The sequence below is a fragment of the Diabrotica virgifera genome, chromosome 10, assembly GCF_917563875.1.
Source record: "Diabrotica virgifera virgifera chromosome 10, PGI_DIABVI_V3a".
NCBI lineage: Eukaryota > Metazoa > Arthropoda > Insecta > Coleoptera > Chrysomelidae > Diabrotica > Diabrotica virgifera.
The window spans coordinates 104,562,012-104,576,546 of NC_065452.1; the positions used below are offsets into that span (position 1 = coordinate 104,562,012).

The following is a 14,535-nucleotide window of genomic DNA, read 5'->3' on the forward strand; positions in this document are numbered from 1 at the left end:
GAAAACAACCAATGGAAATTGATGGTTTTCATAGACACGTCCTTCTAATAACGTTTCGACATCCGATTTGGGCGTCGAAACGTTAATAAAATCATTTTATTATTTAAATTGTGGCTTATTTCCCATTTAGAATAGTTTATTACAAAAATGCCACAAGGAAAAAACTTCAGAACAACATTACAATCTATGTTGTTTATGTACAGAATTTAAAAGACCCTCGGTCATCCACTCGTTTTTAAATGTTGTTCCCCTCGTTTTAAATGTTGTTTTTAGATAATTTCACATAAGACGTGACGGCCGCCCTACTCCAGTCTTCACCCTATGAGTCGTTTACCCTATAAAACTACATATAATTTCGTAGAATATAGCGTAAATTATAGCGTTGTGGTTACTTTATCGTCGAAGAAAGAGAAGTAAGAGGAACCGAATTCATTGGGTCCATCCTATGAACGCAAAAAGATACGATTTATATATTTTTATATTCACACATATTGGTGGAACACCCTCTATACTCAACGTTAATTGCAACTATGTAAAATAAAATTTATTATAAAATACTTAGCAGTTTTAATTACTGTTGTTATCAGTAACATATAATTAATTTTGCTGAACTTACCAAATGTGTTTTTTCTTTCACCTAATTCGTCAAATTCACTGTTAACACCATTCCAAGCATTTCTCGTCAAGTTTCTACCTTTATATATTTCTATTGTTTTGTCCCAAAGAACAGGTCTCGGTTCAATTAATGTTAAAAATATTTCACTATCAATCTGAGACATCATAATATAAACTATATGTACCTACTTCAAACAGCCACAAAGTGTAAATGAAAATATTGTACCAAACAACCAAGGAAAACTACCTTCGTGCGACTGAACGACAGTATCATATGAAAGGATGCATTAAATCACCTAGGCTACTGAGTGCTTAAAGACATCACGGCTGACGTCTGTTTTGTTGTAGCAAGGGACGACATAAACACGGCGACTTCACCGAACGTTCCAACCACCGTCTAGTAAGAATGGCTCCATATGATTACATGAGCCACCATTGGAATGTCGTCGTGCGTTCTAACCCTCGCACGTTTAAATTCTTATAATGTGAAACAGCGCTAAGCGACCACGATCGCGATAGCGTCCACGATGGCGATGGCGATCTCGGTTTCTGTAGAAGCCGAACACATTAGTATAAAATAATACAGTTGGAAATAGTGTGTATAAAATATGCGATTTACAAATCACTGCTTGTTGCAGTATTGTTGGATGAAAAAAGACAATTTAATCTAATTTGAAGGCATGTAATTTACCCTTCATTATTCTAAATTAATTCGGATACAGGAAGAAATTTAATAAAAGGTATGCGTGGGCTTTCAATTTTTTCCATTTACAAATGAAGACATTTATGCAGTTTATTTTGCAGAAAAAGAAGAGATGTTTGGGTATGTACATGACATTAACCTGGGGCACAAGCAATAAGGAGAATTTCATAAATTGTTCCCAGAACTTCGCAGGGATGTATAGACCGTTTCTATACATATTTTAGAAATATTTGACGAAATATTTATTTTTAATACGTATGTTATAATCGGGTGGGACAGGTCGAAGAATATATCATATTTTTTTACAATTTCAATAAATTTTTAGATATCTATTTTTATTTGCATCGTCGCGACCAGCGATAAATGTAACCTGCTGCGTTCTGAACGCTCAACTAGTTATATCGCCGCGATCGCAGTCAGAACGCTGCACAAATTCCTTTGATCGCCAGCAGATCGCGACAAGTATGTGCTGATTCACTTGTTTGTTTCAGACGAGTTGAATCGCGATCGCCATCGTGAACGCCATCGCGTCGTTATCGCTGTAACGATATGATTCCACGGCAAGCGATGAGCTGATCTACCAGAGACGACCGGAAGAGTGTCCGTGTTGGCGCATTCCTTCTTCATAGCACCGCTGGAGGAAACCGAAGGAGAGGGCATCGAGAGCATATTTAAGACGAACCAGGAGAATGAGAAAATCAGTTGTTACTAGCGTGTTGAACTAGCAATAGCTCGATTGGCAGAGATGCACCGTATGTGAGGTGGAACTATGCCGAGGTGGACGCCACACTAGTGACGTGGAGTCTTGCCATGGCCGTTATCGCAGTGGGAGATAGGAGCGAGGAACGAGTGACTGCGTGTCGCCGTTCAGCCGTGTCACCATTGAAGTGAAATGCGGTATCTCCGGATCGGAATATATGGCTATGTTGATTTAACGTAGCGAGGTTGTTATTGTATATATTGTATTATTTATCGTATCATTTTAATATTACTATTATGTTAGGATGACAGTAATGAGTATAATAATATTGTTTTTCCTTTGCAGAAGATAAAATTATATTTTACTTTGTTTATTTTAACTGTATATAATTTTCTTAAATATATTTACTTTATTTTTAACCTGTGTTTTACTGAGTCTATCGTCCTAAAATAGCTACAAATTACATCGCTTCGGTGTGTTTTCCGCTTAAGGATATTCTATTGGTTTTTTAAGTTTAAATGCTCCCGCAGGAATGGATCGAAGATTAATAATCAGGCACATTGGTAGCGAACATGGTTTTTCGGATAATGATTTATTTGAGTTCGTTTCAAAATGTACTAAAGATTACCATGAAGAAATAAACTTCGATTTGAACCTTCGATTGAGGATTACTTCTCAGATATTGAATTTTCTACCAAATAATGTAGTCGTTGATTTCGATAACGCCAGCTATCACTCGACATTAGTGAAAAAGTTACCGAAGATCTCATGGAAAAATGTAGATATAATTGACTAGCTCCAACACAAAACAATACCGTATGATCAGACTATGCTTAAAACGAAATTGCAAGGCAACATAAATCGTACTATAAAAAATATGTCATTGACAAAATGGCAAAAACAAAAGAAATAACGGTACGTTTGCCACCTTATCATTGTCAACTAAATCCAATAGAGTTAATATGGGCTCAAGTACAAAGTGAAGTGGCCAGACAAAATACAACTTTTAAATTGAAGGATGTCAAACAACTTTTATTAAATTCCATAAGAAACGTAACGAAATATAACTGAATCAATGCCGTAAACTACATAAAAAAAAGAGGAAGAAAGATCGTGTACTGGTGATAATATCATTGAAGAACTTTGTCAATCTATAATCATTCCAATCGAGCCGGACAACGAATCTTACACAAAAGAACTGGAAGAGATCCATAATTTATAAGTAAAACAGTAAGTTTTTAATTTATGCACATTGTTTAAATGTTAGATATCAATACGACGATATATATCCTCTATAACATTAATTTTATTTAACATATAAATCGGTCCCTTTTTGATTCTTAAACACTGAACCATGATTTTGTGACGATAATATAATTTTATCGTCTAGAGTACGCCGATGAATTAAGTAAAACGTGTTTTTGTACAGTCTTGGACGATATAAAAGTCGAAACGAAAAGCCTAGTTGATTATTATTCTTGGAGCGTTGATCGAAGAATAATAAACAACAGCGAGGTATAAGAGGTGAGTTTATGTAGGTAGTAGTTCCCGACCAATTTCCGCTGTCGTTTTGGCGAGCTGAGCGAATCCGACAGTTTTCCTCTTACCTATCCTTTTACCTATCCTTATACGAGCGGTGATCGTATATCCCTAATGTCTTTTCACCTGGCGAGCTGAGCGAGATTCCCTTTCTTCCCTTTCTTCTCTTTCTTTTCTTTATACATTCATGTCGTATTAATAAAAGCAATTCCTATTTCACGCGATCGTCAAAATCATTCATTCATGTACAAAATATCGTCACATCGCACAGTGGCTCCAAATGCTGAAAACGTGGTCATGAGGCGAAAAAAGGAGTCCTTATTTAGGGATTTTCATGTTTACAGTTGTTTTCTCATACTATCGTAGAGTCCTAATACGCAGGTATGAGGATCAGACTGGATGTATTTTGGTTCACAACTCAGGAACAAGTGGGCCATGTCCGGGGTTATTTTGGCCGGCAGAGAAAGTGAAAAAAACGCGTATATTGAAAACGCTGTAAAACGTTTTGTAGTTTATCAATTTTATCGCTGTAAAGCATATTCTTATTTTTTAAGTATGTAGTAATGCAAGATGTAACTTAAATTAACATTTATTAACAATAAATGCCTTAAATTTGTTAATGCATAACCTCTTCAGCCCCAAAATATTTTAACAATATTTTCTATTTTCTCTCCTCATTTGTGAAAACAATAAACGCAAATCTATAAAAACTAGAAAAAAATTATTTGACAGACATAATATGACAGGTCCAGCATAATGGACATCAGGAGTTAGCTTTCATATAATTTAAGTATGAGACTGAAAAAACATTCTGGTCAGGAGAAATACACATATACATTTTGCATTTTGTACAAAAGAATCTCATCTTCTTAGTGCATTCAAGAGGTTTAGGCAACGGGATAAGAATTTCTATTGCTGACAGAGGATATTGGAAGATGGTCATTACTGGTTTTTCTTACATCTATAGACGGTAACTGGAAAACTGTAGATCTTTTTACAGGAATTATGGGCACTTCATCTTCAGATGTCTTGGTTTTCTTGAAATAGACGCACTAGCTTATCTCCCACTTGCAGGCTTACCATCTAGACCTTCCAACATACCGATTAAATTCCTGTAAATCCATTTCCTTTGATCATTATCGCTATCTTCACTGACGAAAAATCATTATCTGTCAAAATAGCCTCCAATGCACTTTCTATCAATATCCTTTTACTATCTGTAACTAAACTTAAAAAATGTGAGTATGGTAACATATTTGGCTAAGTCCCAATGTCCAAAATGCTGGACAAACAGTTTAGAGGACCGCTAACGTGTCCAGTTGTAATTATTTTCAAATATATATTTACCACAAATACGTCCAATCATCAAGTAACATACATTAAAAACAATCAATACTTTAAAGTACAGAAAAACACTACAACTTACTGTATTTTTGTGGAGCCACAATCATAGCTTAAAAAGTTTCACCACATGTAACAACAAACTACCGAGGTAGGCGCTGTTGTCGAATTTTTCAAATGAGTAAATTTGACTGATAAATAGGAAGTCCAATATGCTGCAATATAGGATGCAGCGATGCCGGTCCCGAATAGTCACTGTGTAATAAATTAGTAAACATTGTCCAGCTGGCTGGACCTATGGACTGAGGAGGTTAAATAGTGAAAATATACTTGAAATAATTAAAATTTTGTACAGATGCATTCAAAAAGTACAAAATTCTGCATAATTCTGCGACTAATGTTTATTAATCTTAAAATATATAGTATGGAGATACAGAATCACTTTGGTTTAGCTGCCTATAACTGCCTATGCATTGCTGGCAGTTGTTTGAATACAAAAGTGGGAAATGACGCATATTACATGATTCTGGCGATTGTTGAGTATGTATGGACAGTTGTACATAAGTAATACGTTCTGAATATTGTACTTCATAAAGAAAATGTATTGGTAATCAGCAGTTTTAAAAGTCCCTTATAGTATAACATTTTACACAAAAATGAGGCTAAAATAAAATTTTCGAACTTCTTTCGTCCGTATTGGATCCGCCATTTTGTTTAAAAAAAGTAATGTTAGATTTGTAATCAGCGACGTTAACCTACCAAATTTGAAAAAAATTTTCCTTTTTGATTGATATTTTCAATTTCTTTCCGCCATGCTGGATCCGCCATTTTGTTTTTCAGAAAAAATAATGCCAGATTCGTAATCAGCGATGCCAAAAACTCTTAAGAACGAAAGTAATTCCAAAATGTATAAACAATATACGCTTTTAAAGGTTCATGACCACGTTTTCTGCATTTGGAACCACTGTGCATCGGCCCGAACAGAAAGCTAGATGCGTAAATTATAAATGTATTTTATTAACGAAATTAACGAGTAATTAAGGCTAATTATCTTATCTTTTGTATGTTTTGATTCCAAATAAAAATGTCTTAAAAAGCGAACTCTTTTTAGTCTAAGAGCTAGTGAACCCTCCGACTAACGGTCGTCCTGTAAGGCTAGAAATGTGTCTAGTGCTAATTCATAGCACACCAAGGCTAAAAACCATGACCTGGCAGGCATCAGCCGTGCACGTGTATCTACCAGGTGAATCGAAAAGTGCAAATTTAGGGGGTAAAATAAACTTTCTCCTGTAAAGTTTAAATTTAAGTATGTGTTTGAGTAAGTCATTTAGAAGAAATGTGTACAATGACAGGCGATTCTGAAGAGCATAAGACCTTGCCAGGCGAGGGAAAAGATTATGGGTTTTTCCTAAAATTATTTTTTTTGCATCGAACAAAGTTTTTTTAGGTTTTTTGAATCATTCCAAACAGAAAAGGTCTTTGGCGATTTTTCCCTTAGTTTAATAGTTTTTGACATATAAGCGACTACAAATTTTAAAAATTGCGAAATCGGCCATTTTTAACCCTAAATCGGACATTTAACTAAAAATTTTAATGTTGCCAAGGTAGGTAGATATTCTTTAAACATTGATTAATGAAATCCCGAAGAGTTTCTTGCAATACAATATCGAAAACCCCTTTGTTTTTTAATTGCTAATCAAGCGGGTTCGACACTGTAGTATAAGTGAGGACGTTTGAGTTTGCATAAATTCATTATCTCGAGAAAGGGCAAATTTAAAGAGAAATCCTCAGACAGGTCGATTTTTATTCTTAAATTAGGACTTTTTGGCATACATATAATACTAGTGACGTCATCCGTCTGGGCGTGATGACGTAATCGATGATTTTTTAAATGAGAGTAGGGGTTGTGTGATAGCTCATTTGAAAGGTTATTTAATTTTCTATTCAGTAATATAAACATTAACATAATTATTTATACAGGGTGTACAAATTTTTTTTTATTAAATTAATTTAGACAAAAAGAAGAAAAAAATTGTTAGTACACCCTGTAAAAATAATTATGTTAAGGTTTATATTACTGAATAGAGAATTAAATAACCTTTCAAATGAGCACTCACACAACCCCTACTCTCATTTAAAAAAATCATCGATTACGTCATCACGCCCAGATGGAAGACGTTACTAGTATTATATATATATGCCAAAAAGTCCTAATTTAAAAATAAAAATCGACCTGTCTGAGGATTTCTCTTCAAATTTGCCCATTATCGAGATAATGAATTTATGCAAACTCAAACGTCCTCATTTATACTACAGTGTCGCGCCCGCTTGATTAGCAATTAAAAAACAAAGGGGTTTTCGATATTGTATTGCAAAAAAACTCTTCAGGATTTCATTAATCAATGTTTAAAGAATATCTACCTACCTTGGCAACATTGAAATTTTTAGTTAAATGTCCGATTTAGGGTTAAAAATGGCCGATTTCGCAATTTTCAAAATTTTTAATCGCTTATATAACAAAAACTATTAACCTAAGAGAAAAGTCACTAAGGACCTTTTCTGTTTGGAATGATTCAAAAAACCTAAAAAAACTTTGTTCGATGCAAAAAAAATAATTTTATAAAAAACCCCTAATCTTTCCCCTCGCCTGGCAAGGTCTTATGCTCTTCAGAATCGCCTGTCATTGTACACATTTCTTCTAAATGACTTACTCAAACACATACTTAAATTTAAACTTTACAGGAGAAAGTTTATTTTACCCCCCAAAATTTCCACTTTTCGATTCACCTGGTAGATACACGTGCACGGCTGATACCTGCCAGATCATGGTTTTTAGCCTTGGTGTGCTATGAATTATCACTAGACAAATTTCTAGCCTTACAGGAGGACCGTTAGTCGGAGGATTCACTAGCTCTTAGACTATTTCTTCGACTGATTTAGTTACCTGGAGCAACAACGCAACGACCTCATTACATTGGCGCCCGAGTATGTATTTTAATAGGGTTTAAGACATTTAAATAAATATATTATAAATATGGCGGAATCAGAAGGTATGTTAGGCTTAGAAATAGCGGATGAGACGGTAGGCTGGGTATATAAATTAAAGAAAGAGGAATTAAGCAATGTTATGGCAAAATTTAACTTAGATACGACAGGTAAATTAAACGATCTTCGATCAAGAATGGTCTTACATTAACGCTCAAAAAAGATCGGCACAGTTACCAATATCGAAACTGAGGATCCTAAAACAGACGATACACAAACGGAAAATGAACACAGTCAAGTTAGAAAATGGACACAGTTAGAAAATGGGGCTTACATTTTGACGGATCCAAAGACCCCACAGAATTTTTGGAGAGGCTATACGAACTAAAAAGCTGTTACCGGATTCGAGACGATGCTTTATTGAAAGCACTACCAGAAGTATTTAGGGGAAAAGCGATACTATGGTTCCGAAACAACGTCGACTCCTGGGAAAACTGGAACAATTTTACGGAGGATTTCAACCTTGCTTTTAAATCAGCAAACTAGTTAGACCTCAATGTAATGAGGTCGTTGCGTTGTTGCTCCAGGTAACTAAATCAGTCGAAGAAAAGAGTTCGCTTTTTAAGACATTTTTATTTGGAATCAAAACATACAAAAGATAAGATAATTAGCCTTAATTACTCGTTAATTTCGTTAATAAAATATATTTATAATTCACGCATCGAGCTTTCTGTTCGCCCCGATGTGACGATATTTTGTACATGAATGAATGATTTTGACGATCGCGTGAAATAGGAATTGCTTTTATTAATACGACATGAATGTATAAGGAAAGGGAAGAAAGGGAATCTCGCTCAGCTAGCCAGATGAAAAGATATATTAGGAATATACGATCACCGCTCGTATAAGGATAGGTAAAAGGATAGGTAAGAGGAAAACTGTCGGGATTCGCTCAGCTCGCCAAAACGACAGCGGAAAATGGTCGGGAAATACTACCTACATAAACTCACCTCTTATACCTCGTTGCTGTTTATTATTCTTTGATCAACGCTCCAAGAATAATAAGTAAGTAAGGTATGCTTTATTGTCAAAAAATTTTAACAATTTGTGGACAAAGCTTATACAAAATAAAAAATACAATAAACAACAAAAAATAGTAAAAAACTACAAACAAAACAAAAACAGAAACAGACACCAAGTAAATGGCGTGAGTTATATATACTACTTAATATAATTTTACAGTTATTAAGTACACATTAAAAAATTAAAAATTTTGCAAACAATAAGTATACAACGTCAGAGCAAAAAGAAGGCAAACGAGGAAAGGGCAAAGGGAAAGTAAATCAAAAGTTCTATGCCGCTGCAAATATATATAATAATCAACTAGGCTTTTCGTTCCGACTTTTATATCGTCCAAGACGGTACAAAAACACGTTTTACTTAATTCACTGGCGTACTCTAGACGATAAAATTATATTATCGTCACAATTTTCATACCTGTTAGGTACATAATCCATCGGTTTGTATTATTTCTATGAGAGCAGGGTGGACTCTTTAAAAAATAATATCTAAAAATACATTTTATCAGGAGAGAATATAATTTGGAGTGAGTTCAGTTTGGCCACTTTACCAGCTGTTTACAAATTAGTGAAGATTTGCGTTTGTAATGAGCTGCCACTTTCAAACAAATAAAGTATAGTGCGGGGTTATAAGCAACTCTGATACTCTCTACTCACCATCAACGAGCGCTCCAGGTTGGACGTATCCTCTCATTTCTAAATCTCTAATATTTTCGTATGCACAGCTTTGATTTGTCGGTAAGGATCGTCCATAATCAAGAGAAGCGTTTTGAATAGCTAATTCAGGCATCGATTTTCGACAGTCCATATGGTTCTCATATAAGTAACATGGATACATTTTGTCCGCTAGATTTTCTAAAGAGTGTCTGTTATGAAGATGTGCTTTTGCTCTGCTCTCTCGAAATAACATGTTTTCGCGTTGTCTTTCCAGTTCTTCCAGTTCCAGCTGGCGAAGTTCTTGTTCAACTTTCAGTACTTCTGAGTCTTGGTCTAAGAAATCTGAGTGTTGCTACAAAATTTACGATTAGTAAAAGGTACAATAGTCGGCTATATGCCATTAATCACAAAAAAATTAATGAAAATCCTTTATAAAAGGTATATTTAATTTAAAAAATTCCTTTCGGGCTACATCACACAACGTTTTCAAAATAAAAATTTTATCATCGGTGCTGCTAACCTGAAATAAGTATAATCAATTAATAAATGCAAACTGAAGGTTCCCCACAATATGCTAGAATAAGACAGTTTTCCACGTAAAGGGCCTTAATATCACTTATATTAAAAAATGTACAGATTAAAATTTCTAAGGACCAAATATTTTTTACCATACATGGCCTTATACCTTCTAAGTTTATTGATTCACCATAACTTACTTTATTGACAAACCATCGTTTCCCACACATTTGAAACACCCATTTGATCGTAGGTATTTGATTTATACAATCATTTGATATTTTTTACCTTTAACATTCAAGCTAGATTAACTTTCAACCCCAACACATTGATGTTTGTTACTGTTATACTTAATTTCGATATAACTAATCATTTAAATTGTTGGCTAGAGTAACAATAAATAGAAATACTTCCGGTAAAATAAGAAAATCTACGGTTTTGTTTTGATTAAAATCTGTCTTCCTCCATCCCCCGATAGTACTATTTCTAGGTCTACCTGTTGTCAAGGAGGCTCTGAGGAAGACATATTTTTACCATTACTACCGTAGTTTCTCGATATAAATTAAAACAATTTATATCGCAGTATGGTTAGAACGCCCTCTAACGGGGAATAAGTGAAATGAATTTCGACTCGATTCAAGTTCTCTGTTTACCCAGGTATAACCATACCAACAGACACCGCTAGGAAAATATTCCACTTTGCGGTTCAGAGAACCCGTACGAAACGAGTCTGTGTACACTATACAGAGTATGGCATTAGTAAAATAAGAAAATCTACGGTTTCGTTTTGATTAAAATCTGTCTTCCTCCATCCACCGATAGTACTATTTCTAGGTCTACCTGTTGTCAAGGAGGCTCTGAGGAAGACAGATTTTTACCATTACGACCGTAGTTTCTCGATATAAATAAAACAATTTATATCGCAGTATGGTTCGAACGCCCTCTAACGGTGAATAAGTGAAATGAATTTCGACTCGATTTAAGTTCTCTGTTTACCCAGGTATAACCATACCAACAGGCGCCGCTAGGAAAATATTCCACTTTGCGGTTCAGAGAACCCGTACGAAACGAGTCTGTGTACTCTATACAGAGTATGGCATTAGTAAAATAAGAAAATCTACGGTTTCGTTTTGATTAAAATCTGTCTTCCTCCATCCCCCGATAGTACTATTTCTAGGTCTACCTGTTGTCAAGGAGGCTCTGAGGAAGACAGATTTTTACCATTACGACCGTAGTTTCTCGATATAAATTAAAACAATTTATATCGCAGTATGGTTAGAAGGCCCTATAACGGGGAATAAGTGAAATGAATTTCGACTCAATTCAAGGTCTCTGTTTACGCAGGTATAACCATACCAACAGTCACCGCTAGGAAAATATTCCAATATGCGGTTCAGAGAACCCGTACGAAACGAGTCTGTGTACTCTATACAGAGTATGGCATTAGTAAAATAAGAAAATCTACGGTTTCGTTATGAATAAAATGCCAATCCGGTTGCATTGACAGTGTTTTTCTGGCATCCTTTCAAACTGTGATTCAAATCAGTTGTTATTTAGAGTCCGTAATGCGAGGTTCTGACCCTCAGGTCAGAACCTCGCATTACGAACTAGTAACCCACGTTGTGGAGAGTCCTATGTTGCCTGATGTAAAATCAATAATATTTTAAACATCACATTATTTTATATATAAAATGTAAATTTTCTACAACTTTATAACACTCAAAAGGGTTTTCACCCACATATTTTGGTGGATCAAGCATGTAAACATCTATGTAATGTATTTTTAACCTTAGTCAAAATTTAATATTCACTATTGCATTTATTTAGTAGTTATACTTATTTTAGGTTTGCAGCACTGATGATATAATTTTTATTTCGAAAACGTTCTGTGTTTTCGAAAATATACCTTTTATAAAGTATTTTAACTATTTTTTGGAAATAATTAATATAAGTTTTACTTACTGTATTAAAACAAGGACTATCGAACTGTTCACTACCAAGGGATGGTTCATAAGCAGAATCTTTTTCTGAATTAAAGCCTTTATTTACAGGTTCTTTATTTAAGTAATCTACAATATCTCGATATTGTTCTTCTTTTTCTACCAGCTCTATTATTTCTCTTTCCTTTTTGGTTATTTCGTCTTCTTCTGAGGTAATACTGTTTGTTTGCTATAAACGAAATTTCTTAATAGAATATGACCATAAAATATTTCAAGAAAAAATATTGGAAAAATTTACAGGGCTTTGAAAGTTACAAGAAATTACACACAAATAAAAGATAATACAACATATTTATGTTATTGGAAAAAGCTTAACTAGAAAGATAAAACCTTGACATGTTTTGTGGAATTAAAAGAACATCAGAATGGTATGAGAAAATATAAAAAATTAAAGATGATAAAGGAGGACTCAAAACATAATATAGTTTAGTCCATCTTTGAAAAATAATCGATTTCAAGTAAAAATGTTATACAACTATTTGAAAGTTCTAAAAGGTACATATTATATTAAACGTTTCTTATGCATTTTAGAGAAAAATGGTTTAAATGAAAGTAGTAGATCTTAAAAAGTTCTTTAATTTGCGAGTTTCTAAATTAAAATACATGAACAACCGACCGAAATCATTGCAAAAAACGCTTTATTTTCGCAGTAATTTATAAATATTAATAACTTCGTTTTTTGCATACTGACATGTAATATAACTACTTAAAATTGTGGTAATTAATGAGTTATTACAGTGTGCTAAATTTCAAACAGATCGGCCAAACAGTTATTTAATTTGTTTATCTCGGAGAGCGATTATTTAAACAATTGTACTTGTCCAAACAGTGATTCTAGATGTATTTAGTAGATAGCAATCGATTCTTTGGGGCTTCAATTTTAAGATTCAACATTTTATCTTATCTCTTATTTTATTTTATTTTTTAAGACATTTTTATACTCTCTGAATAAATGGTTTTAAAATAAATTTTGCATAAAATATTTTGTACTTTACAATAAGAATTAATAATAATTATTATATATTTATTTAAATAACATACATTAATCAATAAAATTTAAATATTTCTTACGAAAATAGTAAAATTCAACTTCTTTATGGAAAAATTTAACTAATTGATTTTACCTTTATTTTCCGATTTTTCCAAGAGGTGAAAATAACTACCGCAATTAAACAAAATAAATTTTCTACTTGCCATAGAAACCGAGATATTGCAAATTTTTTCATCGCCCTCCAATTTGAAGTTGAATTCTCAAAAAAAGAACAGAGATCGGACAAGCGGTATTTAACCCTCTTTTGTACAAGCGAAGAAATTCTTAACCCATGATAATTTCCTTTTAGCATTTTATTGTGTTAGGGTCCAATTAGGCAAAAATCATATTATATTTAATAGCTATTTGTATAACACGGGAGGAAAGTGCTACTTTTCCTCCCGAGAATGAAGTTTACTGCCCGACGCGTAGCGGAGGTTACTCCCAGGTTATACATATGGTTTTTCCACCTTCCTCAAATAACAAGTCATTTTTTCATTTTTACTTAATTTATTTATGTAACTAACCAACAAAATTTATTAGAACTAAAACTAACAAGTAGGTACAATATAACTGTCAACTGTCAAATATAAGTCAAATTATTAATGTAAACATTGTTAAATCAAAATAATAATTTACAGGGTGTATTATTATTTAATAATACAGGGTGTATTATAAATAAGCGTTAAAATGTATAGATACTTACGTAATAGAAAATAGATATTGTACAGGGCGTCAATACGTTATATTTCATGAATGAAATACCATGACGTAAAATATTTTTCCTCAATAGGGAGGAAAAGTACAACTTTGCTCCCTACAATCAGGTCCGGAAAAGTATACTTTCGGTAGAGGTAGGTGGAAAAATTATTTCCGTTCCTCCTCGCCTCCAAAAAAGGCGTTAAAAATATGTACCTTGTGAGATACATTGGGCAGATAGGTCTTGGAAGCGGTATCCTAAGAGATACATTGGGCACGACAAACCACTATTACATGGTGGGAAAATTAGTTACAAATAGCATAATTTTACTGTACATTCTTTGTGTAATTAAAAAAAGTTATTTTAAGAATGCAATAAAATATAAATTAATTATGTTATACAATAATTGTAAATAAAAGTGTATGATTTTATCACATGTAATGGTATTCATAAAAACAGTTTTTTTGTGTGAAACATAATCCAATGTCACACTTTGAACAACTCACGGTGGTTTGTCCTTTCTGACACTTTCTATATACACTTTGTGACCCTTTGTTACCATAAATGGGAAAATTTCCTACACAGTCATACCTTAGTGCCTCTCCAACAGATGAAGGTGGAGGTCTAACTAACAGCGCTCCATTTTTTTCTAGCTAAATTTTGAGCAGCG

General features: G+C 33.6%; 1 protein-coding gene across 5 annotated transcripts in view; it reads right to left on the reverse strand.

Moving 5' to 3' along the window:
- LOC114333446 (uncharacterized) overlaps positions 1-14,535 on the reverse strand; it is a 346,961-nt gene that overhangs the window by 25,382 nt on the left and 307,044 nt on the right. For all 5 annotated transcript variants that reach the window (XM_028283317.2, XM_028283318.2, XM_028283319.2 and 2 more), the window contains 2 exons: positions 12,098-12,304; positions 9,620-9,971 (listed from right to left, as the gene is read on the reverse strand). In XM_028283317.2, coding sequence (XP_028139118.1) covers positions 9,620-9,971; positions 12,098-12,304 — 559 coding nt within the window. The remainder of the gene's footprint in view (positions 1-9,619; positions 9,972-12,097; positions 12,305-14,535) is intronic.